Source organism: Rhinoderma darwinii, chromosome 3 (assembly GCF_050947455.1).
Source record: "Rhinoderma darwinii isolate aRhiDar2 chromosome 3, aRhiDar2.hap1, whole genome shotgun sequence".
NCBI lineage: Eukaryota > Metazoa > Chordata > Amphibia > Anura > Rhinodermatidae > Rhinoderma > Rhinoderma darwinii.
In genome coordinates, this window is record NC_134689.1 from 293,733,698 (window position 1) to 293,758,126 (window position 24,429).

General features: G+C 38.9%; 1 protein-coding gene across 1 annotated transcript in view; it reads left to right on the forward strand.

Annotated features, from left to right (window-relative positions):
• The window catches only part of ADAMTSL3 (ADAMTS like 3), a 465,354-nt gene that overhangs the window by 281,341 nt on the left and 159,584 nt on the right, over positions 1 to 24,429 (forward strand). The window contains exons 7-8 of the mRNA XM_075858077.1: positions 5,134 to 5,260; positions 23,226 to 23,300. Coding sequence (XP_075714192.1) covers positions 5,134 to 5,260; positions 23,226 to 23,300 — 202 coding nt within the window. The remainder of the gene's footprint in view (positions 1 to 5,133; positions 5,261 to 23,225; positions 23,301 to 24,429) is intronic.

Sequence of the window (24,429 nt, forward strand, 5' to 3'; positions counted from 1 at the left end):
AAGAACTGCTAAATCCTGACCTCTCTGTGTGAAAGGTTCCGGAAGGGCTGTAGTGAATGTTCTCCTCTTACAGAATATTCAGACTGGATGAATCACAGGTCCTTGAGAAGCTTTACTCGGACGACGTTAAGAAAACAACAGGTTTAATATAGAATTTTTACAAATAAAAAAAAAGAACATTTTTTCGGTTATAAATCTTGTGGCACATAGTCTAGCATTTTTTTTTATTATAGCAACTAGAAGTCTATTTAAACATAAAAGATGTTCTTAAGCTAAATAATTTCTATCAATTGTATTATTATGGCAGTGAGATTAAGAGAAAAGCATGGTTTAAGTGCTGCCAACCCTCCTTGCACCTTCTTCTCATTTAGCTCAACACCAATTTGGCTTTAAACTGCAGACTGGTTACTAGGGATGGACTGCCTGACAACCATGTTAACAGGCAATCGCTATTAAGCAGTACATCCCTAGCAACCAAATGACTCAAGTGTTAATTTTAATGCTGCCTTAGTACTATGCTGACATTGCTGAGAGCAGAGAAGAAGAAAAGCAGGTCTGCAGCAGTGACACCATATCATTGCCCATTCTGCATTCTTATTTTCAGATTTGCCTACACTACAGGTGAAGAATAACTTTAAAACAGTAAATAAAACATACTATCCAACTTTATATTTTACAATGAAAATACGGTATTTAATGTGACAAACACAATATAATTTATAAATCAAAACATTAGGAATTCTTGTAACTTATATGTTCTTATGTTGAGCCTTTGTGGTAAACCTCTAGTATATCATGAAAAATCTGCAGATTTTAGATGGAGTTAACAGAACTCCGAATAAAATGATTACTACCCTCACAAAGTTTATGTGGTTCCAAGGTTTTTTTTTCTTTACAGAGCTATGGATGACTATAAAGCAGTTTCTAAATCAAATGCGTTTGATGACCTTTTAGTAGGTCAAGCGAGACAGCGCCAGACATAATAATAAAAAAATAATAATAATTTGTGCATGTAATGGAAATCTCTGTATTAAACATATTCTGTTGGGACCTTTTAAGTTGGATTTTAATGCACGGAATGTGGCAAAGCTAACTTTAGTATTGTATATCAAAATATTTATATGTGACGGCTAAAAACCAGTACAAATCTGCAAAGTTGCTTGTTTTGCAGCTGCACAGAAGCATGTTCTGACCTAGGATGGCAGTGCCTATTGCTCACTAGCACCTCCTAAGGACTAATTCTGTAATACAGTAATATTCCTTTAATCAGGTACCTGGTCCTGTGTGTGTGTGTGTGTGTGTGTGTGTGTGTGTGTGTGTGTGTGTGTGTGTGTGTGTGTGTGTGTGTATATATATATGTATATATGTAGCCATCTTTATCTTGACTTTTAACGCATTAAATACAGTGTCAAGAATCTTTAATTTGCCTTTTTTAATGGCTTTTGTTGTTTGATATCACGCTGTAGCAAGTTATCAGAGTCAAGATAAACTTGGCTTCATCTGTATACATATATTTATTTATTTATCCTGCACACACACATGTGTGTTTTACGTCACTTTCTAGTTACAGATGTAGCCATCTTTAACTTGATTCTGATAACTTGCTGCAGCGTGATGTCACACAACAAAGGACATTGAAAAGTCATTGAAAAAGTCAAGATAAGAGATCTAGCCATTGTTTATTTAATGCGTTAAAAGTCATGGTAAAGACGGCTTCTTCTGTATATATAGGATTAACAACTAAAGAGAAAGAAAGACTAAAGGAAACTTGAAAGTTATTCTAGTTTTGGCAAAAAAAAAAAAAGAATTGCCCTGGCGAATGCAAAAAAAACCCCCAGCTCAACACCTCACAAAGGCTGAAAAGAGGCACATAGAGGCTCCGTACTATGGAAACGCCAGCAATCTGAGTGGTGCTATATGGTGCACTACACAGTATTACAGAGATATTCTCCCCTAGAAACAATGCTTCTACAGAAGAATAGCTCTATGTCCAATGTTCTTAGACTAAAATGTGCTGTACTGTACTATACTGTATATCTAAGTTGGCATCTATGTTTATAATCCTGAGATGAACATAATGAAACATTTTGTGTGGTCCTGATGACTAAATATAGATTGGTCTTTTAGGGGGTTATGGTTTTTATTTATTTGCTTCACGTACCATTTATATATACAGTTAGGTCCAGAATTATTTGGACAGTGACACAAGTTTTGGCATTTTAGCTGTTTACCAAAACATATTAAATATACAGTTATATAATCAATATGGGCTTAAAGTGCAGACTCTTAGCTTTAATTTGAGGGTATTCACATCCTTATTTGAGGAAGGGTTTAGGAATTACTGCTCTTTAATATGTAGCTGCCTCTTTTTCAAGAGACCAAAGGTAATTGGACAATTATCTCAAAAGCTATTTAATGGGCTGCATGGGCTATTCCCTCTTTAATCCATCATCAATTAAGCAAGTAAAAGGTCTGGAGTTGATTCCAGGTGTGGCATTTGCATTTGGAAGCTGTTGCTATGAACCCACAACATGAGGTCAAAAGCGCTCTCAATGCAAGTGAAACAGACCATCGTTAGGCTGAAAAAGTGAAGAAATCCATCAGAGAGATAGCACAAATGTTAGGAGTGGTCAAATCAACAGTTTGGTACATTCTTGAAAAAAAAAAGAGCGCACTAGTGATCTCGTGAACTCCAAAAGGCCTGGATGTCCACGGAAGACAACAGTGGTGGATGATCACAGAATCCTTTCCACGGTAAAGAAAAAACCCTTCGCAACATCTATCCAAGTGAAGAACACTCTCCTGGAAGTAGGTGTATCAGTATCTAAGTCTACCATAAAGAGAAGACTTCATGAGAGCAAATACAGAGGGTTCACCACAAGGTGCAAACCATTAATCAGTCTAAAAAATAGAAAGGCCAGATTAGACTTTGCCAAACAACATCTAAAGGAGCCAGCCCAGTTCTGGAACAGCATTCACTGGACAGATGAAACGAAGATCAACCTGTACCAGAATGATGGGAGGAAGAAAAGTATGGAGAAGGCTTGGAACAGCTCATGATCCAAAGCACACCACATCCTCTGTAAAACATGGTGGGGGCAGTGTGATGGCATGGGCATGCATGGCTGCCAAAGGCACTGGGTCACGAGTGTTTATTGATGATGTGACTGAAGACAGAACAGCGGGTTGAATTCTGAAGTGTTCAGGGATTTACTTTCTGCTAAGATTCAACCAAATGCAGCAAGGTTGATTGGACGTCGCTTCACAGTACAGATGGACAATGACCCAAAACATACTGCGAAAGCAACCCAGGAGTTTTTAAGGCAAAGAAGTGGAATATTCTGCAATGGCCAAGTCAATCACCAGATCTCAACCCGATCGAGCTGCATTTCACTTGCTTAAGACAAAACTTAAGGCAGAAAGACCCACAAAGAAGCAACAACTGAAGACAGCGGCAGTAAAGGCCAGGAAAAGCATCACAAATGAGGAAACCCAGCGTTTGGTGATGCCCATGGGTTCCAGACTTCAGGCAGTCATTGCCTGCAAAGGATTCTCTCTTAAGTATTAAGAAAAACATTTTATTTATGGTAATGTTAATTTGTCCAATTACTTTTGAGCCCCTGAAATGAGGAGGCTGCGTAGAAAAATGGTTGCAATTCCTAAACGTTTCACAGGATATTTTTGTTCAACCCCTTGAATTAAACCTGAAAGTCTACACTTCAATTACATCTCAGTTGTTTCATTTCACAACCAATGTGGTGGCATGCAGAGCCCAAATCATGAACATTGTGTCACTGTCCAAATAATTATGGACCTAAATATATATACGTATATATATATATATATATATATATATATATATTTGTTATTATTTTTAAATTTTTTGTATATATATATATATATATATAACATTTATTCAAATTATTGTTTGTTAACCTAGAGACTATATCTACCTTCATAACCAATTTTTTAATTGATCCAATGTATCTGAAATTATAAAAGAATCAACTTCTTATAGTTTTCTTTCTACAGCTCCCATGCAGAGCTATATGTCTCCATAGTAACAGACTATGAACAATCCTTGTGTAGGCTTATACTGCAGTCACTTTCTTTCATCTGTCCCCTACTTTTTCCTAACTTACATTTGGTAAGCTAGTCGTAGAAATGTCATTTAAAATTGATAATTAACGATCATTTGCAGCTGATCGAATGTGATCAGCCGATCACTTGCAACTTCGCGACAGTTGTTTTCAAAACTGACTTCTTGAACGGCTAGTTTAGTCCCTACTGTTGCTTGTGGGATCTTTTGTATGATTGATCCCACATAAGATTGATCATCTGAAATTGCCGCCGATCATTGTCTTATGTGTATGTCTGACTTTAGGGGACAGATGGACAAAAGTCTGACTGCAGGATCATACAGAGTTTTACACAGAGTTTGTTGTCTGCTACCATGCGTTAGTCTACATAGGAGTTTTAGAAAGAAAACGATAGGACATTTTTAATCAAGACTATTTGCAAAGTTGAGTGTATTAAAGTGTTAATGAATAAATCAGACCCACAGCACATTAATAATTCTACATCAGTATACACTCAATGTACTAAACAAAGAATAACTCATCTGTCGACTGCAGATTGGTGACAGTTTCCAGGTAGCAACAGAACATTTTTGCACAAAGTAAAATAAAAAAGTGAAAACTAAGATTACAGATTTTGCATTTCCTCACAAAAGAGCCAATATTTCTCAAATGTGAAGTCTAATTTTAAGCACTAAATAAAGGTGTAACACCAGAATGCACTTTAATCATACATACAGATATCTATAACAGACATTCCCATTAAATTGCATAATGAGCCAGAAACATTGGTAAAGCAATATAGTAATACTATACTTTGTACTTTTACTTGGAGTTTGCATTGTAACAACTGATAACCAATCTATTTTATTCAAATAACATAAATGATACGGTGCCACAGGATGTGTCTAACATCAACTGAGGAACAATGTGTGCTCTGACAGAATTAGGCCAGCTCATAAAATGAGAAGCATAACATAATAAATAAAATTCCAGAAACCTGAGCATGTGTACTACAGGTCTGCCCTCCTTCTGACTTTGCTGTTGATGTTGGCAGGCGGTTGGCTGCGATCGGCAGCTTGGGAGCAATGCCAAAGAAGACAATTGTGGAGTGTGCGCTGGAGATGGGTCTACATGCCGGCTGGTCAGAGGACAATCCAAAACACATCTCTCCACTGAAAAACGTAAGTTCCTCATGAATCTTTTATCCTTATTCATCTGTTTTTTTGATAATTGCTATTTATTCTAATATAAGGCAGTCTTCTCTGCTAGGTTATGTGCTGCTAAATTCAGAGTGTAACAGGACTGTTGGACTATAAACGTTTCAATGGCCAATATATGGCCTAAGATTTTAGGGTCTATTACATAAAAAGGTTTCAATGGTTGATGCTTTGTGGAAAGGAGGAATAACAGTTCTTTTGCCCAATATAGCATTACTCAATAGAGCCATGTTTGTACTAAACATGGGTCATGAACTATGATCCTCATGTGAAACATACAGAATTGAGCGTTCTGTATGTACATATGGACTGCTCAGTAAAATATAGACATAAGACAACTGAGGTTTCTAAGTACTTCATCAAGATGTTAAATGCACATGCCACGGTTATGTCACATTTGTTTTTTGTGGGGAGTGTTTTTTCTTTTTTGCAATGTGTGACTATACCCTCTTATTTTAATTATTATTTTGTCCCAGAATTTTAGTACCAGAAGTCATGTCACAAGTAAGCACTGGTCTATGTTTAGGTTCAAGTTACAAATAGGTAGACTGGGTGACTTCCAACATTGCCTCCTCTAATCCTACCCTTTATTTAATTTGTCTTTGGTGGAAACAGTCTACAATAAAAGCAAGCAAAGAAACATTAAGTGCAGAAGGCCCATACCACCTTTGGTTTTCGTTTGTAGAACATAATTGTATCCCAATTTGGGTTTATCTCTAGTCTTCTAAGAAAAAGGGAGAGAAAATGTGTGAGCAATATCTGGAAAAGATAAAGGAGTTGGAGGAGGACATTCATTTTCATTGATTGTATTCTTCTGAACCACAAAAAAAAATCCTGAAATCCTGCCATGTTAGTACATTAGATCCCTTACAACGAACTCTAACATGATTTTAATAAGTATAATGTAGTCTATTTATAATGCATGTCCCAAATATGTGAAATTAAGCTAGAAATTTAAAGAAGGAAGAAAGAAATTGAGATGATCAATATGTCAGATTTGTGTATGTTGAATGTCTAAAACCCTGAGAGAATGTCGGGAAGGTTTACTTCAGGGTTAACCAATAGTTATTATTTGGATGGAACCATTGGCTCACGGGGAGTTGTCCAGACGCTCATACTATAACTAGGAGTAAAAACAGGAACAACTTGTCATCAAACTGAGACCAAATCTTGTTTAAAACATATGTTTGTATCACAGTTTTTAACAAATCCTAATATAACATGCTCAATGTGAGTCACTGTGTGGCAAAAATGTGCCAAAAAACTGGCACAAAATTCAGTCGCAAAATGAGACACATCAAAAGTGGTATAAGGAAGAGAAAAGTGTCTAACAAGTCATGTAAGATCCACCAAAATTATCAAACGGCATTGCACCACTGTGATATTTGTCACATTATGTGACTGCCTAGTCAAAGTTTATGATGTCTAATTATTAGACAGCATTAGTACATGTGGGCCACTATCTCTGATTGGAGTTATATGGTTAACTATAAGGCCTCATGCACACTTAAGTTTTTTCCTTCAGTCCTTTGTCACTGATAGCACCCTGAACCCATTCATTTCAATGGCCCCATGCACACTTCAGTTATTTAAACGGATCCGTTGTTCCATTCCGTGCAAAGTAGAGCATGTCCTACTTTGCTCAGTGATTCAGTGACCGTGTGGCCCATAGAAGTCAATGGGTCAGTGAAAAAAACGGATGGCACACGGAAGGCTTCCGTGTGCCGTCCGTTTTTTGGCGGATCCGTTGCCATAGCAACGGCTGGGTGAGCAAAAGTTCACAGACTCACAGACTACAGTAAACATTCATTCCTGAAGATAGACTAATATTTTCACTCCAAAACACCCATAAAACCAAAGTAAGCCAAGCAGAGTAATCTCAAACTGTTCTCTATGCTCTGAAAGCTGCAGAAAACAGCACCAAAAACTTGTTGTAAACTTTCTATGGGTGGTTCCTGGGACATGTGACAGGTTCAAATGAAGTTCACATCCGTTTTTTAAACGGAAAAACGGAAGCAAAACGTCTGTGTAAAACGGAAACACGGAACGGAAACGGAGTGCACACGGAAACAAAAACGGACACACGGATCCGTCAAAAACGGCCGAGAAAACGGTGATGGAAGTGTGCATGAGGCCTAAGTAATGCCATGGTTCAGTAGTAGTTGTATATACAGAAGTCATACATTAGATCTCGAAGAGGATAAGAGGAATTAGGGTATGTTCAGAGGCAGTAGCAAAATACGACTGAAATTAAGGAGCTGTTTTCGCCCGAAAACAGCTCCTGATTTTCAGACGTTTTTGTAACTACTCGCGTTTTCCGCAGCGTATTTTATGGACGTTATTGGAGCTGTTTTTAAATGGAGTCAATGAACAACGGCTCCAAAAACGTCTCAAGAAGTGACATGCACACGGACGTCATTTTACGCGCCTTCTTTTGACAGCGACGCGTAAAATTACAACTCGTGGGAACAGAACATCGTAAAACCCATTGAAAGCACTGGGCAGATGTTTGTAGGCGTAATGGAGCAGTTTTTTCAGGCGTAATTCGAGGCGTAAAACGCCCGTATTATGTCTTTAAGCACTGCGTGTGAACATAGCCTTTCAGTGTACAATGAATAGTACAAAATGTGGCTTCTCAGAGAATCAGTAAAGGGCCATGTAGAGACCTCACAATTCATTCCTCATGCCATATCTTTACTGTAGAACAGATTATTTTTCTACTAAATTCATTCTTTCTCGTTCTTTAAACATCTTGGTGTTGAAGTCATAGAACACCAGGTCGTGCACTGTGTATGGCTCCTCTGGGATGGAGAGAGCTGGATTAAAAATACTAAAGTGCCAAGACTTTTCCTAAAAGAAAAGAATTAATTTAACGAGCAAATCTGTAACACTTTCAAAATTGGATATTTGGCAGCATTGTATTAATAACCAGTAGTGAGAAAAAAATCAACACGTAAGTCTAGGACCTCCTTAATCTTTACCCCTTTACAGGAAAGCACAAGAATAGGAGCTTAGAAATGTCAGATATGGATCATCAACCAAAGTACTGGCTCTGTTCACACTACCGCTAGGCTCCGTTCCGTCAAGTTTCCATTGAATAGTGTGCTCTGCTATTCTTTCCTGTAAAAAAAAATAAAAATGGAAACCTGGAGGACCCATTAGAAGTCAATGGGATTTGTCAGAATCGGTTTCACACCAGATGTGTCATAGCTGTCATGGCTCCATTAAGCTCCCCAAATGCCAACCATAGTGCTGTGCCAGCCACCTATGCCCTTAATAGAGTCAGCAAAATGCCCCTCTAACAGTGCTAGCTGTTCCCTTAACAGTACCAGCCACAAACACAAGCGCGCAAATGTTATAATGACAGCACTCAGTGCAGTGTATTTTCTGACTGCTCTCATGGCTTGAGCGCATACAGCCTGGGTTCCAGGAGACAGAGCCAGTGCTGTCATGGATGCAAGGTTTAACCCTGTATTCCCCCTTTCATACACTTTTGCTTGCAAGTTGGGTTTGGTGAATGCGAGAAGGGTTGTGTCGGAATTTTTCTTAGATTACTAAAATATTGTATTTTAAATGTAAAATAACTTAAAATACAAGTCATTTTCTTGAATGTATAACTGGGGGAGATCCCAGGACTGCAAGGACGCCTCATGCTATAATCAGCTGTACCGCACTCTATGTATTTTTAGATATCCTCTGACAGTTAATAATTCCATAGGACAATAAGACCTCACAATAGTTAATCACTGTAACATCTGGGTGCCCTGACCCTTCATTAGAAGGTGACATAAAAGGATCCTCATTTGCAGTAATTGCATTAAAGGAAACGGGGAGTTCCCATATAGACAGTATAGTATTGTGGCATTAGCAGGATTTCCTTCCCGTTGCAGAAGAGGATTATTTTACAGCACAAAGACTAGGACAAACACACTCAGAATACATCCTGCTACCGTTAAAAGAAAAAACAAAAAGCCGACAATTAAATATCCTTTTGTATGTTTTAACTATTGCCCTTATGGTATACAGTATACAAATGTTGTGTTAGAACTGAATTAGCAAGGCAATGTTAATGTTTTATATTCTGTATGCCGCATTTAATGAATGATTTATGAGGGTCTATTAGAATATCATGAAATAGGATTTGAGAATAATAACATTGTTGTATAGTGCTCTACTGCCACCATGTTTATAAAACAGGAAAAATTCAGGGGACTGATCACAAGAGGATGCCGCTTATTTAAGGCAGGTCTGCTTTGCATTGATGGAGTGTGAGCTTCTATTCACAATAAAACGGGAAGCTGTGGTCTGAGAACTCATCGTTCATACTGAAGTGCCTATGAGCCAAAGGTGAACGAGGAAGAGAATTGCACAGGGCGTAGCTATAAGGTGTTCAGAGATAGCAGTTACAACTGGGCACTTGTGCCTGGGGATCCAAAGGCCTCATAAGAAGACACTAGTATTATAAATGGTGCATGGTATATGGAGGGCTTTGTTACAGATTTGTATTTAGACCCAGGAGCTCGAGTTACATCTCTGGAATTGCATTTACAGCAATTACCAAATACATCGATATTATTAGAATCTCTCACTTTACAATCGAAACGTTTCAGACAAATCCGCTTTGCTGCATTCAATCACTATACATAGCTTGTGTGTGCTATTTTGTAGAAATGATCAATTCCTATCAGATATAACATATATTACACGATAAGAATTATTTTTTTTTTAACCAGCGCAAAGTTTAAAACGAATACTTTTGCCACTCAATTGAATCACAGGATAAGAAAAAAAACGTTTTGATCCAGCGCTTAGTTTAAAAGGAATACTTTCCACTTTATCGTGAATTTTCTTAAAATTGCAACGAGCACAGAGAGGTGGATGCAATGAGCCTACGCGTTTCAAACTATGATATGCCATGAATAAGAACGAGTGATTCGTTTCAAACGCGTGGGCTCATTGCATCCAACCCTCTGGGCTCGTTGCAATTTTAAGAAAATTCACGATAAAGTGGAAAGTATTCCTTTTAAACTAAGCGCTGAATCAAAACGTTTTTTTTCTTATCCTGTGATTCAATTGAGTGCCAAAACGAGGATCTGTACGCAACCCAGGATCAAACGCCGAGACTTGTGAGCTGAATGACTCCTCCAATTTTCATATAACATATATTATGTTCATACACTTTTATGACATGCTAATTAGTTATGGCATAAAAATGTGATTAGTGAAGGTCTGACACATGGGACATCTATTAACCTTTAGAATGAGAGAGTCCTAATCCTTCTGATGTGAGCACAGAGACCCAAATTTCCATGCTGTGAGTCAGGCTTATTCATGTGCTGGGGTGTTCTCCACATCATTCAGCCAGTGTATCGTATTTATCCGCTCACATTATCATAGTGCACACACTATGTTGTTATAAAGTTTACTGTATGATTTAAAGGACTTTAGGCTTTCCTTCAGTATACCTTCAACTCTAATATGATGCCTACAAATAGGGTAGAATGAATGTGTTGACAGTTTCATGTCTTCCATGTTTCATTTACATATTAGGCTCTGTCCACAATATGTTTGGTGTGCACGTTAACATCTATAGAACTGACAGATGGCAATAATTGTTTTTTTTAAATGAGGCCTATGGATAACTTATGCCACTGTATGGTATATATCAGGATTTTACGCTCCATGTGTTTATGCAGAATTTAGTCCCTAAACAAGAATAAACAGAACCTTACTACAAAACCCAGAAGGCAATGATAAAAATAGTAGTATATCATGGAATAATATATATAGGACATGGGATAATGTGTGGTTAGGAGACAGACTGACACTTTTTGGAGCAATAAAGTAAAGTCATTAATAAAATCTATTGATCGGTTCCAAAACATTTCAGGATCAAAGAGGGACAGAGGTATTTGAGTGAAATAGACTGTAGGGGCTCTCTCTTAAAAAGAGGGATACTTGGGAAGTATGTGCCCCCCTCTGCAGAAGTGGAAGTGAGATTTGTGACTTTAATCATAATCCACAACAAACAGAAACTTGTACTGTCTTCCAGAATAAATATTTCCTTTTATGGCCTTCCTTAAGAAAAGCTTCCATCTGTTACCATGTGTATAATCTTACATCAGCCTGAAAACATTACAAATGAGTCAAGCAGCCGTGGCACTCCGCATGCTTGTGTCAGGTGATAAGTTTGATAAATACAAGTCTGTGTATTGATACAGCTCCAGAAAGCTCTATACCGCAAACACAGACCTTGTCAAACAAAATATTTTTGTCTTTTATTCAATGTGACATATGAAGTGATTGTTGCAATTAGCTTGTCTGGGACTTCCAGTGTATCTATACGTAATGTCCATTGCATGAACACGTGTAAATATTCCCACTACCATCAGAACAGACGACATACTTCTGGACAGTGTACAAGAGAAGTTTGTGAAGTGAAACCTTTATATCCTTGAAAATAATATATATATATATATATATATATATATATATATATATATATATATATATGTATATGTATATACATACATACATACAACGTAGAAAAACAGCAGCACTCTCCCCACGACAAGGTATATAAATATAAGAGACTGGGTGCTCAGCAAGTAGCCCTGATCCTTGGACAAAACTAAATACAGGTATTTAAAAAAAGAAGATCTTGCAGCACTCCAATAGGCAAAAAAAATTAGATTTATTCAGTCCACATCAAGCAGAAATGCAACGTTTCAGTCCTGCAATAGGACCTTTCTCAAACATATATATGTATAGACAAAAAAGAAGAAAGTAGCAGCACTGACCCCAGGAAAAATATATATCTGGGTGCCCAGCAAGTAGTACCGATCCCCTGGACTAATAACAATTTTCAAAGAAAGATCTTGCAGCACTCCGATAAGCAATAAAAAAAAGTGTGATTTATTCAGTCAACATCCAGAAAAATGCAACGTTTCAGTCCTGCAATAGGACTCAGTACTTAGTTGAAACACCTTTGGCAGTGATAACAGCCTCCAATCTTCTTGGGTATGATGCCACAAGGTTTGCACTCCTGGATTTGTGGATTTTCTGCCAGTCTTCTCTGCAGATCCTCTCAAGCTTTGTCAGGTTGAATGGGGACCTTTGGTGTTCAGCAATTTTTAGGACTTTAAATTGGGTTCAAGTCAGGGCTCCGGCTGGGCCACTCAATACATAGGGTTGTCCCTAAGCCACTCCTGTGTTGTCTTGGCTGTGTGCTTAGGGTCATTGGCTTGTTGAAAGGTGAACCTTTGGCCCAGTCTGAGGTCCAGAGCACTCTGGATCAGGTTTTCATTAAGAATATCTCTGTACTTTGCTTCATTCATCTTTCCCTCAACCCTGACCAGTCTCCCTGTCCCAGCCTCTGAAAAATACCCCCAAATCATGATGCTGCCACCACCAATTCTTCACTGTAGGGATAGTATTGGGCAGGTGATGAGCAGTGATGGTTGACCTTCTGTAAGTTTCTCTCAACTGCACACAGGATCTTTGGAGCTTAGCCTGAGTGGCCTTTACATTCTTGGTTACCTCTCTTACAAAGGCCCTTTCCCCCTGTTTACTTTAGTTTGGTGGGGCGGCCAGCTCTAGGAAGAATCCTGGTTGTTCCAAACTTCTTCCATTTAAGAATTATGGAGGCCACTGTGCTCTTGGGAACTTTCAGTGCAGCAGAAATGTTTTTGTACCCTTCTCTAGATCTGTGTCTCCAAACAATCCTGTCTCTGAGCTCTACAGGCAGTTCTTTCCTCTTCATGGCTTGGTTTTTGCTCTGATATGCATTGTCAGCTGTGAGACCTTATATAGACAGAGGTGTGTCTTTCCAAATCATGTCCAATCAAATGAATTTACCACAAGTGGACTCCAATCAAGGTGTAGAAACATTTCAAAGGTGATCTAGAGGTGATCTAGAGCTAAATTTCAAGTGTTATAGCAAAGGGTCTGAATACTTATGTCCATGAGAAATTAGAGTTTTTCACTTTTAATAAATTTGCTAACATTTCTAAAATTCTGTTTTCACTTGGTCATCATGGGGTATTTAGTGCAGAATGATGGGGACAAATCTGAATTTTTTTTGTTTTAGCACAGGTCCTTAATATAACAAAATGTGAGAAAAAGTGAAATGGTCTGAAGACTTTCCGAATGCATTGTGCATATATGTATATACATATATGCTAGGCAACTATGCAGGTGAATTTTATTAGCCTGAAACCCAAGTAGTTATCCTATGCCATCTATAAGGCATCGGGCTAGACAGTAACTTTATATGCATATTGTGTTACTTTTGAACATGTGATGGTAGCCATGGGACTGCATTGAGTAGCGCCATAGCAACACTCTAATATAGTGGTGCTTTACTTCGGAGGCATTTATCTCACCTTACTTGTCGCCTCTCATGAGCATAGACTATGAAGTTGGGAAAAGAAGTTGGCATTTTTTTCTCACTTCTAGTTTTAGTGTGTGTTTTGAGGGGATTTTTTGTTCTTATCAGAGAATTGGTCACACATATAATAATATGGGCAGCAATATTGTTGGACTCAGGTTGGATGACTGCCCTTCATGATCATATGCCAATGATTAGAGTGCATTTTACAATACCAGGTATACCCTGTGGTTCAACACTTTTCTCACAAGATGTTTTTGTGGTCCAAGAAGAAAGTTAAAGGCTTTGATCCTAAATTTCCTCCTAATAAACATCACTAAAGCTTTTTTTAAACGTTCAAGAGCATGACGCCTTAAGCAGATCCCCAGTCAATATATGCCTGAAATGGTTGAATATCAGTTTTTTGGCAGTTAGAAGATGCTAAATTAATATACAAAATAAACTTAATTTGATTCCATTGATACATGTGATTCCAAGATTTATAATGCCAATTTATCATTTTATTTAGGCTTTGTGTGATATTTATAAATTAATGCCAAGAATTTGTTTGATATCTATAACTTAATGCCAAGGTGCAAGTCGCTAACTGGCATATTTATGAACAAAACTCTGACCATAAATGTTTATCCTGTGGGCACACAAATCCTGGGTTTTATACAGGACAATTTTTAGAACAAAAATACACGCAAAATCTACTTAAGTGAATTTTAGAAATCCCACATTGAAATATGAGTATTGTACATGTCAAAATCTGTAGTTTGGGATCCCACAAATTCCCGATGTTGGTTGTAGATATATTTTGCTTGGAAAGAAATACACAAGTATTGTGTATCTCTAGGTGTAGGTCTGAGGAGATTAGGATCATTCACTTGCAAGCCTTTTGCTGGAACCTCTACTGTGATAAATTGATGGTAAACTGGAATCCTGGAACAGTCCTGGGTGGTTAAAAGTGGTTTAAGTGAGAAGTTCTGCAAAATATTTGGCCCAAAATATCTTTTTAGTGGCAGAGTTCCACTTAGGACTGGCATGCAGAAGGTGAACGTGACTGTTTGATTTTAACTTGTGAGCTTGTTTGTGAAAAGCAAGCAATATGTCATAGGCCCAAGGATTGAGATTCTCCTCCACCTCCAGTGATAATGAGCAGATGAAAAGCAGTCCTGCAAACATATTTGCTGTAGCAATTTTTACTCTTTTCATGGTCTATAAAGGCAGCACGATCAGTTGTTTATGGATGACACAACAGGGTGAGAGACATACAATATTTGGTGTCTAACTGTTTCTGTGGGATTATAAATGATTTCAGTTTTGCTTTACCAAAAACGTGAACCAATTATATAGCAAGGATATGATCAGTTTAGTAAATTCTCATTCTATCTGGGCAAAAAAAGTATAAATGCTCAGCTTTATGTGTATATAAGTACCCTGTACATTAAACGGAGCTGTGTGTTCACTATATACATTGTACAGATTAACATTATACATACTACTGAAAAAAAAATCTGTGGTTTCCAATGGTAGTAAAATATTTTGAGTTTAAGCCTTTAGATGGAAGTCTATGGGTTCTAATTCAGTGTAATGAATTACAGGGCTGGATTTACCTACAGATGCAGTAGGCCTAAAAGTGGCCCTGGGGAAAGGACATCCGCTGGAGGAAAAGTTGCATATGAATATAATGATCAGTGTGTATTCATATGTACATTATGTGTATGTATATGTTAATTAGGCACTCACAGTGTTGTGGAGGTAAGAAGGTGACACCCTGAGACAAGGGGAAGACTGCAGAGGGTGCTAGATGTTGTGAGAAGTGCACCAATATGTGCACCACTTCTTTATTTTGTAAGAACATAGCAAACAGCACGCAGTATATAAAAATACAACGTAATAATTTATACACACAACCAGGGTCGGCCTTAGGATAGATAACGCCCCGTGCGAAATCATCATTTGGCGCCCACCTTATCATTTTAAAAAAATGACCCATAAAAAAATCATAATGCCCCTTTAGTGCCCCGATACAGTAATAATAATATTTAATAATATATACAACCCCTACAAGGACACAGTATTTTGTCCTCTAATTGTGCCCACGGTATTATGCCCCCTGTAGTACCCCTGCACAGTATAATGTCCGCTTAGTGCCCCCACACAATATAGTGCCACCTGTAGATTTTGCCATACAGCCTCCCTGTAGACAGTGACACAATCCCCCACATCCTCCTTGTAGATTGTCCCATACAGCCCCCCACCTTCCCCTTGTAGACAGTGCCCCCAAACAAAACTAAACATTTTACTCATCTAGGCCCTGTTCCCACGATGAACTGACTTGCTCCACGACGGGATCATGTAGCCTTGTACAGAGTTTCCCAACCTTTTCAGACTCGAGGCAGCACTGGAAAAATAAAATTTCCTCAGGGCACCCCTACCAAAAATTGTTTAGAGAAATACGGAAATGGGTAAAAAAAAAAAAAAAGCACTACAACGCGTAGGGTATGTTTACACACGTTTTTTGTAAGAAAAAAAAAATCTGACTAAAATTCCTTCAGGAATTGATAGCTTTGTTGGACCTTTTTTTATGTGTTTTTTCTTAAGCCGTTGAAGCGAATGCAAAAGTCGCAGGCAAAAAAGCTCGGGCGCCGCAGGTATTTTCTGCCTCCTATTAATTTAAATTGGAGGTCAGAGGCGGAAACCACTTGAATCTGTTAAATGGATACTATTTTAGATTATAAGTAACGAATGCCATTGTTAGGCATCTGTCACAGCCTACATTTAACGTAAATATTGGGAGAGGTTACTGGCATATATGTCAAACATAGGTAAAAAAAACTAGATGTGAACAGCCCCAAATAGTGGAATTATCTGTTCTAACCCTATAATAATAGTGATATAACATGGAAATAACGCACAATGCCAAAATATAATAATATGTAAACTAATGTTTGTTTAAAGTTAAATTAAGTTGTGCTGAATTAAAGGTCTACCTTTTTAGTTTCAATAGATTTTTATTGAACAATTTTTTGAAAATGTAACAAAAACACAGACTTGCGGAGTCACATAGATATAAATACGATAATACAGAGTACAGAATGAGGTAGGCCAACATGGCCACGTATCCAAACCTACATTACATGAAAGTCTATGATGTCAAAAATCATGCAAAATATAAAGCATGTAAATGCAATCGTATCATGAATAGGTAACTGCCATCGACATCACAATCCCTACAGAGGTAAACTAAGGCTGGATTCACACGAGCATGTTCGGTCCGTAAAGGACAGAATGTATGTCGGCCGCAAGTCCCGAACTGAACACATTGCAGGGAGCCGGGCTCCTTTCATCATAGTTATGTACGACGCTAGGAGTCCCTGCCTCTCCGTGGAACTACTGTCCGGTACTGAAAACATGATTACAGTACGGGACAGTTGTCCCGCAGCGAGGCAGGGACTCCTAGCGTCGTACATAACTATGATGCTAGGAGCCAGGCTCCCTGCAGTGTGTTCGGTCCGGGACTTGCGGCCGAAATACGTTCCGTCCTTTACGGACCGAACATGCTCGTGTGAATCCAGCCTAAGTATCCTCAAAAAGAAAAGAAAAACACAATAACAAAGAGGTGGGAGGGAGGAAAGGTAGAAGGGTAGAGGGGGTTCATATCCATCTCTATGTAGTCAAGGAAGTGCACCGTTCCTTCATGGGGCTTATATTTTATAAAATTTATCCAAAGTGTCAGACAATATATGTGAAAGGCGATCATTGACAATAATCCACGAGATTTTAGAAATAAGTATCTCCATAGGTAGTGTAGATTAACGCCAGGCTCTAGCAATGGTGATTTTAGCTGCCAAAAATACACATTGAATAAATTTAGGTGTGTATGTTCCAACTGATGGAATGGGACCACATAGCAGGGCCATAACAACATTACTGGGAGGTTCAACTTTAATAATATTTTGAATGAGCTGGTATACCTGTCTCCAAAAACGGACTATTGGGCATTCCCATAAAATATGCAATAGTGTGCCTTCAGATCCGCACTGCCGAAAGCAATGGTAATCAGCAGAAGTATAGAATTGAGCTATACGAGTCGGAACCATCTCATCAAAACCTTATAACCTGCCTCAACCAAGGATGTATTAATTGATAACTTCGAGGTCAGACACGCCATTTCTCTCCACTGATCCAAGTCAATATCAGAACACAAATCTCCCTCCCAACGAGTCATATAGGGGAGTTTACCCGTAGAGGTAACCAGATTCGAATAAATGGAAGAGATCTTACGTCTAGATTTAGGAAGCCAACAAAAACGTTCAAAAGTAGTTAAAGTGCTGATATTATCTATCTTAGATTTCCAGGCTAACAAAAAATGGCGTATCTGCAGGTATCTCAAATGTTCCAATGAAGGCAACGAATGGGATTTTCTAAAGTAATCCAAAATTCTAATGTCACCTCCAATAAAAAAATCTTTAATCCTGTATAACCCCTTATTAAGCTACCAACGGAATTCAGAGCTGCATAGTCCCAGAGGAAAAGCAGGATTGCAGGTAATAGTTGTGAGGAGATTTAATATGAAACCTTTTTGTAAGAGAATCCCACAACTGTAGCGTCTGAGAAAGCACAGGGGAGAGGACTGGAGGTCGATCTGAAGATTCCATCCATAATATGGTTTCCAACGGAAAACGAGAACATGCAGCCATTTCTAGTTGTGTCCATTGTGGGCAATAAGGTCTTACATAAATATCCGTAAATTGTGCCAATCTAGCCGCATGATAATAATGCAGAATATCAGGAACTCCCAACCCTCCCGCAAGTTTAGGAGTAAACAAAGTGGTTCTTTGTATCCTCAGATGTTTAGTACTCCATATGAAAGTCATAATAAGCGTTTGAATCATCTTAAGCAACTTTTTTGGGACCACAATAGGAATAGTGCGAAAGAAATATTGAAGTCTGGGCAATATCGTCATTTTAATTGAAGCAATACGACCAAACCAGGAGAGATGGAGGGGAGACCATTTTTGAAGATCTGCAACTATTTGTTTAAAAAGTGAAGGCAAATTTTCATTATACATGGATTTTACGAAGGGCGTTAATTTGATGCCTAAATAAGTCAGTCTACGATTATCCCAAAAGTATATAATCCGCAAATAGTGCACATTTATGTTCAACTCCCCCCACCTCCACCCCCCTGACATCGGGATAATTCCTGATCAAGTTAGCTAGTGGTTCAATAGTCAGCGCAAACAAGGATGGGGATAGATGACAACCCAGTGTATAGGAAAAGCTCTCGACAAATACCGACAAATACCCTCTAGAATAGATTTTTGCCGTAGGTAAGCGATATAGTTTATTAAGAATTGAGAGAGAATTGGAACCGAATCCCATCTTATTAAGAACAAATAACAAATATTCCCAGGATAAAGAATCAAATGCCTTTTGGAGGTCAAGGCTTAAAAGCATACATTGGCGTCCAGAAGTCCCATCCCAACCCGAGCGAACTTCAGATATCATACCCACAGCTCGTCTCGTTTGATCCTCCACCTGGCGAAAGGGAATAAAACCCATTTGATCTTTGTGAATATAGGATGGGAGGAAGGAATTCAATCTGGTGGCTAAAATTGTCATAATTTTAAGATCTACATCTAGAAGGGAAATCAGACGGTAATTGGAATGATCCGTATGATCCTTATGAGGTTAAGAGATAAAGTGTATGTAGGCCAAATTTGAAAAGGGTGGCAAACTATTATCCTCCCTATATGCATTGAACAACTCTACTAAATGTGAGGCCAAAACATCTCACATTTTTTTATAATATCCTGAAGAGAAACCATCAGATCCTGGAGCTTTGTGAGCCTTCAGATTTTTAACAACATCTAAAACTTAGTCTATAGTGAATTCCGCATCAAGTACATCCCTATCCGATTGGGAAAGTCGAGTAGGGATAGCAGTGTCCATAAGGGCATCAGCTTTATTAACATCAAACCGAGATGGTGCCGAATACAATGTTGTATAAAAATAGTAAAAGGTCTGCAAAAATTTTGTGGGATTCTGTGAAAGAGTTCCATCAGCCAAACGTTATTTCGGGGGTGTCGAGTCAACCAATCTAAGAGTGAGACGTCTAGCAAGTAATGTCCCCGGTTTGTCCCCTTGTGAGAAAAATGTATGCTGTGACCATCTAAGACTTTTTTCCGCCCAGCTAGTTAGACATAAATTAAATTCAGTCCTTGCTTCTGCAAGTTGAGCTTTTATGGTCCCCGATGGTTTACTCTTAAATAGACGTGACTAATCCTCAAACCTTTTTTCCTTTGAAGCTAATAAATCTTTAGAGCATCTCTTGGTACGGGAGGCTATCTGAATGATCTTACCCTTAATCACAGATTTATGAGCTATCCAATTGGATATCGCCGAAGTGTCCTGGGATTTATTACATTAGAAGTAAGTTTCCAGTTCAGGATGTATTTCTTTGACTGTCTCCGGGTCTGAGAATAAGGACTCGTTCAATCTCCAAGATGAAATAGGAGGTCTATCACAAAAATCTGATAAACTAACCACAATTGGATCATGATCAGACCAGGAGGTAGCCAAAATTCTAGCATCAGTAACTTTAGGAAGCAAACTGGTGGAAAGCAAAATATGGTCAATGCGAGTATGGATATTACGAGCTGAGGAAAAAAAAGTGTAATCCCTCGCCGTAGGATTGAACTCCCGCCATATATCTATAACATCAATGGATTGAAAGAATCGCGCTACCTGTAGACTAGTTGGAGTAGGAGGAATGTATCGAACCTGAGAAGCATGTGATTTATCCATAGAAGCGTCCAGAGCAATATTAGAGTCACCCCCCCCCCCATAATAATCGGGCCCTCTATAAACGGCTGAATATGACGCCACATGCATTGGAAAAAAGAAGGCTGATTAGAATTCGGGGCGTAGTAGGTGATGAAGGTTACAGGGGAATCATATAACATACCTGGGACAAAGATGTACCTGCCATCTGGATCAGAAATCGTCTTACTTGGTGTAAATGGAAGAGATCGATGCCATCCATATGCCAACTCCCCTGTGCTTAGTAGAGGCGCTAGCCATGAAGTGTTGTGAGTAATGTCTATGAAAGTATGATGGAACAGAAGAGGTAGAGAAATGCATTTCCTGCAAAAAAAAGTATATCAACATGGGTAGACTTATTATACAAAAAGGCTTTACGACGTTTGATCAGAGAGTTAAGTCCCTGCACATTATGAGTACGTAAGCAACAAGCTTTAGTAGAGGCCGTGGTCGCCATTACATAGCATGAAATATAAACATGAGGTTGTTATTATCTTGTCATAGAGAAGAAGGGAAAGAATGGGGAAAAAAGGGGAGGGGAAGGGAGTGAAAAAAACTAAAATGGAACAGACACAAAAAGCATCTAGTACTAGCCATAGTCTACCGACTAGACAGTCAAGAAGGACTGCTAAAGGGGGGCAGCAGACCTTCGAGAAGGCAAAGCCTATTATTAAGTACATTTGAAGACATTCGGGTTGTGTAGAACATACAAGCACTGAATATTACAATGAGTAAAACAAAACCATTGATATCTAAGATACAAATCCCATCTTCCACTATGGATTTAACCCCAGAAGCCAGTAATATCGAAGATATGAGGGACTAGTTAGAATAAACAACTAATATACGTCCACAAACTAGGAGCAAAACAGCACATCTCGTGCAATAAATATAACCATATTGTCTTGATGTCTGAAGAACAACATCCATCAAAGCAGCACCTGATCCAATGAGCATCAAACGAAATCCAAGAAGTAGATCCACGTGGGGTGCTATGATTATGGCGGAGTGCATCCTAGTAACAGATAACTGAGAAATATAGTAGTTGTGGGAAACTGATATCAAAACAGACCCCTCCAGATAGTATAATCCAGAGAATATTCCATATCAACAGTTACGTTAACTTCAAGGAGGGTTAGACTGTTGGCGACGAGAGTTGACTCGCTGTTCTCGAGGTATGGTGTCACGACCTCCCTGGGTGTGCCATATCGGAGACAATCGAGGGGCTGGTAATGGCGATTTAGATGGATTGGAAGGTTCTGTCATCGGTAGGAGATTTAAGTCTCTCAAAAGGTCTTAGCCTTCCTGTAGTGTAGAAAAACCATGTTGTCGGTTATTATGAATAAAGAGGAGGCGAAATGGGAAGGCCCATCTGTACGTAATAGCATGTTGTCTGAGGGACTGTAGAATAGGACATAACATTCTTCGTTTCTGTATGGTTTGTGGAGCCAAATCTGCATAAATTTGTATAGCAGTGTTACAGAGTGTCATCACAGGAAGTTTCAATGCTTTTTCCATCACTTTCTCCTTAACAGAATAATAGTGGGGTTTCACTATAATATCTCCAGGAAGTCTATCCCGTCTCATGGCCGTCAAAGCTCTGTGAAATCTATCGATTTCCATATGAGATTCCGATATATCGGGTATCAAGGTGGTAAACAGCATACGGACCACTTTCAGTATATCCATGTGAGATTCAGGGACCCCTCTGATCCTAAAGTTGTACCTCCGTGACCTATTTTCAAGGTCCTCAATCCTTTTAGTCGGCACATCCAACTGACTTTGTAGATCCTCAATAAATCTAGTATTCTGATTAACCCTTGTTGTCATGGAAGCCAATTTTGTTTCAATGGCCTCCATATGGGCACCCACCTTGTGTAGATCATGGTGAACCACAGTTATTTTAGAGCAAATCCCTCCCATCTGAGCTTGCATAGCCCTAGATATGCATGAGAATAGGGCGTTCTCAGACAGAGCGGGAATAATGGCCGACGGGAGTGGAGGATATTGTACCTCGTGTGAGGACAGCAAATGTTTTGCACACAGGTCCGGAGTCGGAACATCAGTCATCAGAACATCAGTCATCAGAACCTCCGATATTGGTGGTGATGGCAAGCTCTGTTGCTCCCTAAGGAGTACTGGGAAGTCCTGTGAAAGTGCAGGTAAAACAGCCTGTGGCAGCGCCTCCGGCTGCTGCGGTCCCATCGACTGCAAGTTTGGCGCCAAAGCAAGCTTGTTGGCTACGGACCTCTGTGTCTTGGATTGCTTACCCTGTCTGCCGCTCCCTCTGGCCATAGGTGAGTGCCCAAGTATTCAGTCAACTCTTCCAGGAATGATCACAGCCCGAAAATGTCCGATAAGCTAATTTATAAGCTAAAACGCCATCTCGAGGTGCGGAGCTTGGCTAAAGTACGTCCGCCATGTTCAGCTGCGCGCATGCGCCCTTAGGTCTTCCTTTTTAAAAGATAATCATATTTTCAGAAAAAATACCATTTTACGGATATCTGTGTTTCATTTTAAAAAATTGTGGGAGGCCTGGATGCTATTTTCTCCTCAACTTCATCTATGGAACAAAATAGTATTTTCTGAAATTCTTAGATGTTCTTCTAAATGTAAAATGCATACACCTGTGTTATTATTCATCCAAATAGCTGCTAGCATGGCTCAAGTCACACGATATTCCTAACATCTGTTTCAATCAATGTAATTTCTTTTTTTTTTCCACAGGAGAAGAGACAGTAATTGCTGTACCGCATGGAAGTCGCAGCGTGAGAATCACAGTGAAAGGACTAGCCCACGTTTGTATGAAACATTCTAATTTGTATGTGACATATGTGACAGTTCAGGGCCAAGATAATGTTGATTTAGCTTGAAGTTGAAGAGTTAACACAGTTTTGGACACCTGTTTTCCAGTTCTAGTGGAAGTTATGATGTCTTAGGGATTAGCTATAGTTACTTTGCAGTGATCTGCAATGGTCTTTAGTACTTGAAAGTCCCAGCCAAATGCTCATCTAGCTTTTTGTAGATGTTGGTCTCAGTTTAGAAGGGGAGACACCTGGGGATATATATTACCATTCCGAAGTTGGATTCCAGGTCTGGTAAATAAGACCTTTAAAGAGCATTGGCACTGGTGAATACTTGTTGGGTGGCAGGACCAACCTGACTAGCATAGTGAATGAATGGATAGAAGCAGAATTCTTTATGTTTCACGCTTTATTCCAAAATATTTAATTTCCATTTGAAAGAACACCCCACCCTGTAGCGGATCTTTTCTGCTGTTGAAATCTATTTATACTGTATAGCAACAGCCATTATATCCATTTTAGAGTTCAGCATAGAGTATATTTAGTGCCCTCAGCCAGTACCAACATCTCACGGAGGGACTGTATATCTGTGTGTCCAACAGGTTTTCAATTAATTAACAGAAACATACATGTTGGTGCCTGAAATGTTCGAAGTTAATTAATTTCTAAAGCTAGTTTAAGACATTAGATCAATGTTGGTGAATCCAGCTGAAGTCAGCAGAATCCGTTAACAATCTAATGTGTATGGCTGTCCCCTAATTGTCTCCTTACAGAAGATGTCAGTGGAAATGAGGATCGGGCATGTTGAATTTCAATATGCCGGCTCCATTGTTTTGCCAGAAGATAAATCATTGTCGTATGACCACCTTAAAGGCCCTTTTACACTGACCAATTATCAGGCAAACGAGCATTCAAAGAACGCTCGTACCCGATAATTGCCCTGTGTAAACAGGACAGCGATCAGCAGATGAACGAACAAACGCTCCTTCATCTGCTGATCATATTGTTTTAAATGTCAAAAATATTATAGTTGTCAACAGCACATCAGCGAGATGTATTGCCGACATGATAGAAATGTATGGGGACGCGCGATCGGAGTAACATGCACTCGTCCCCATACTAGCTCC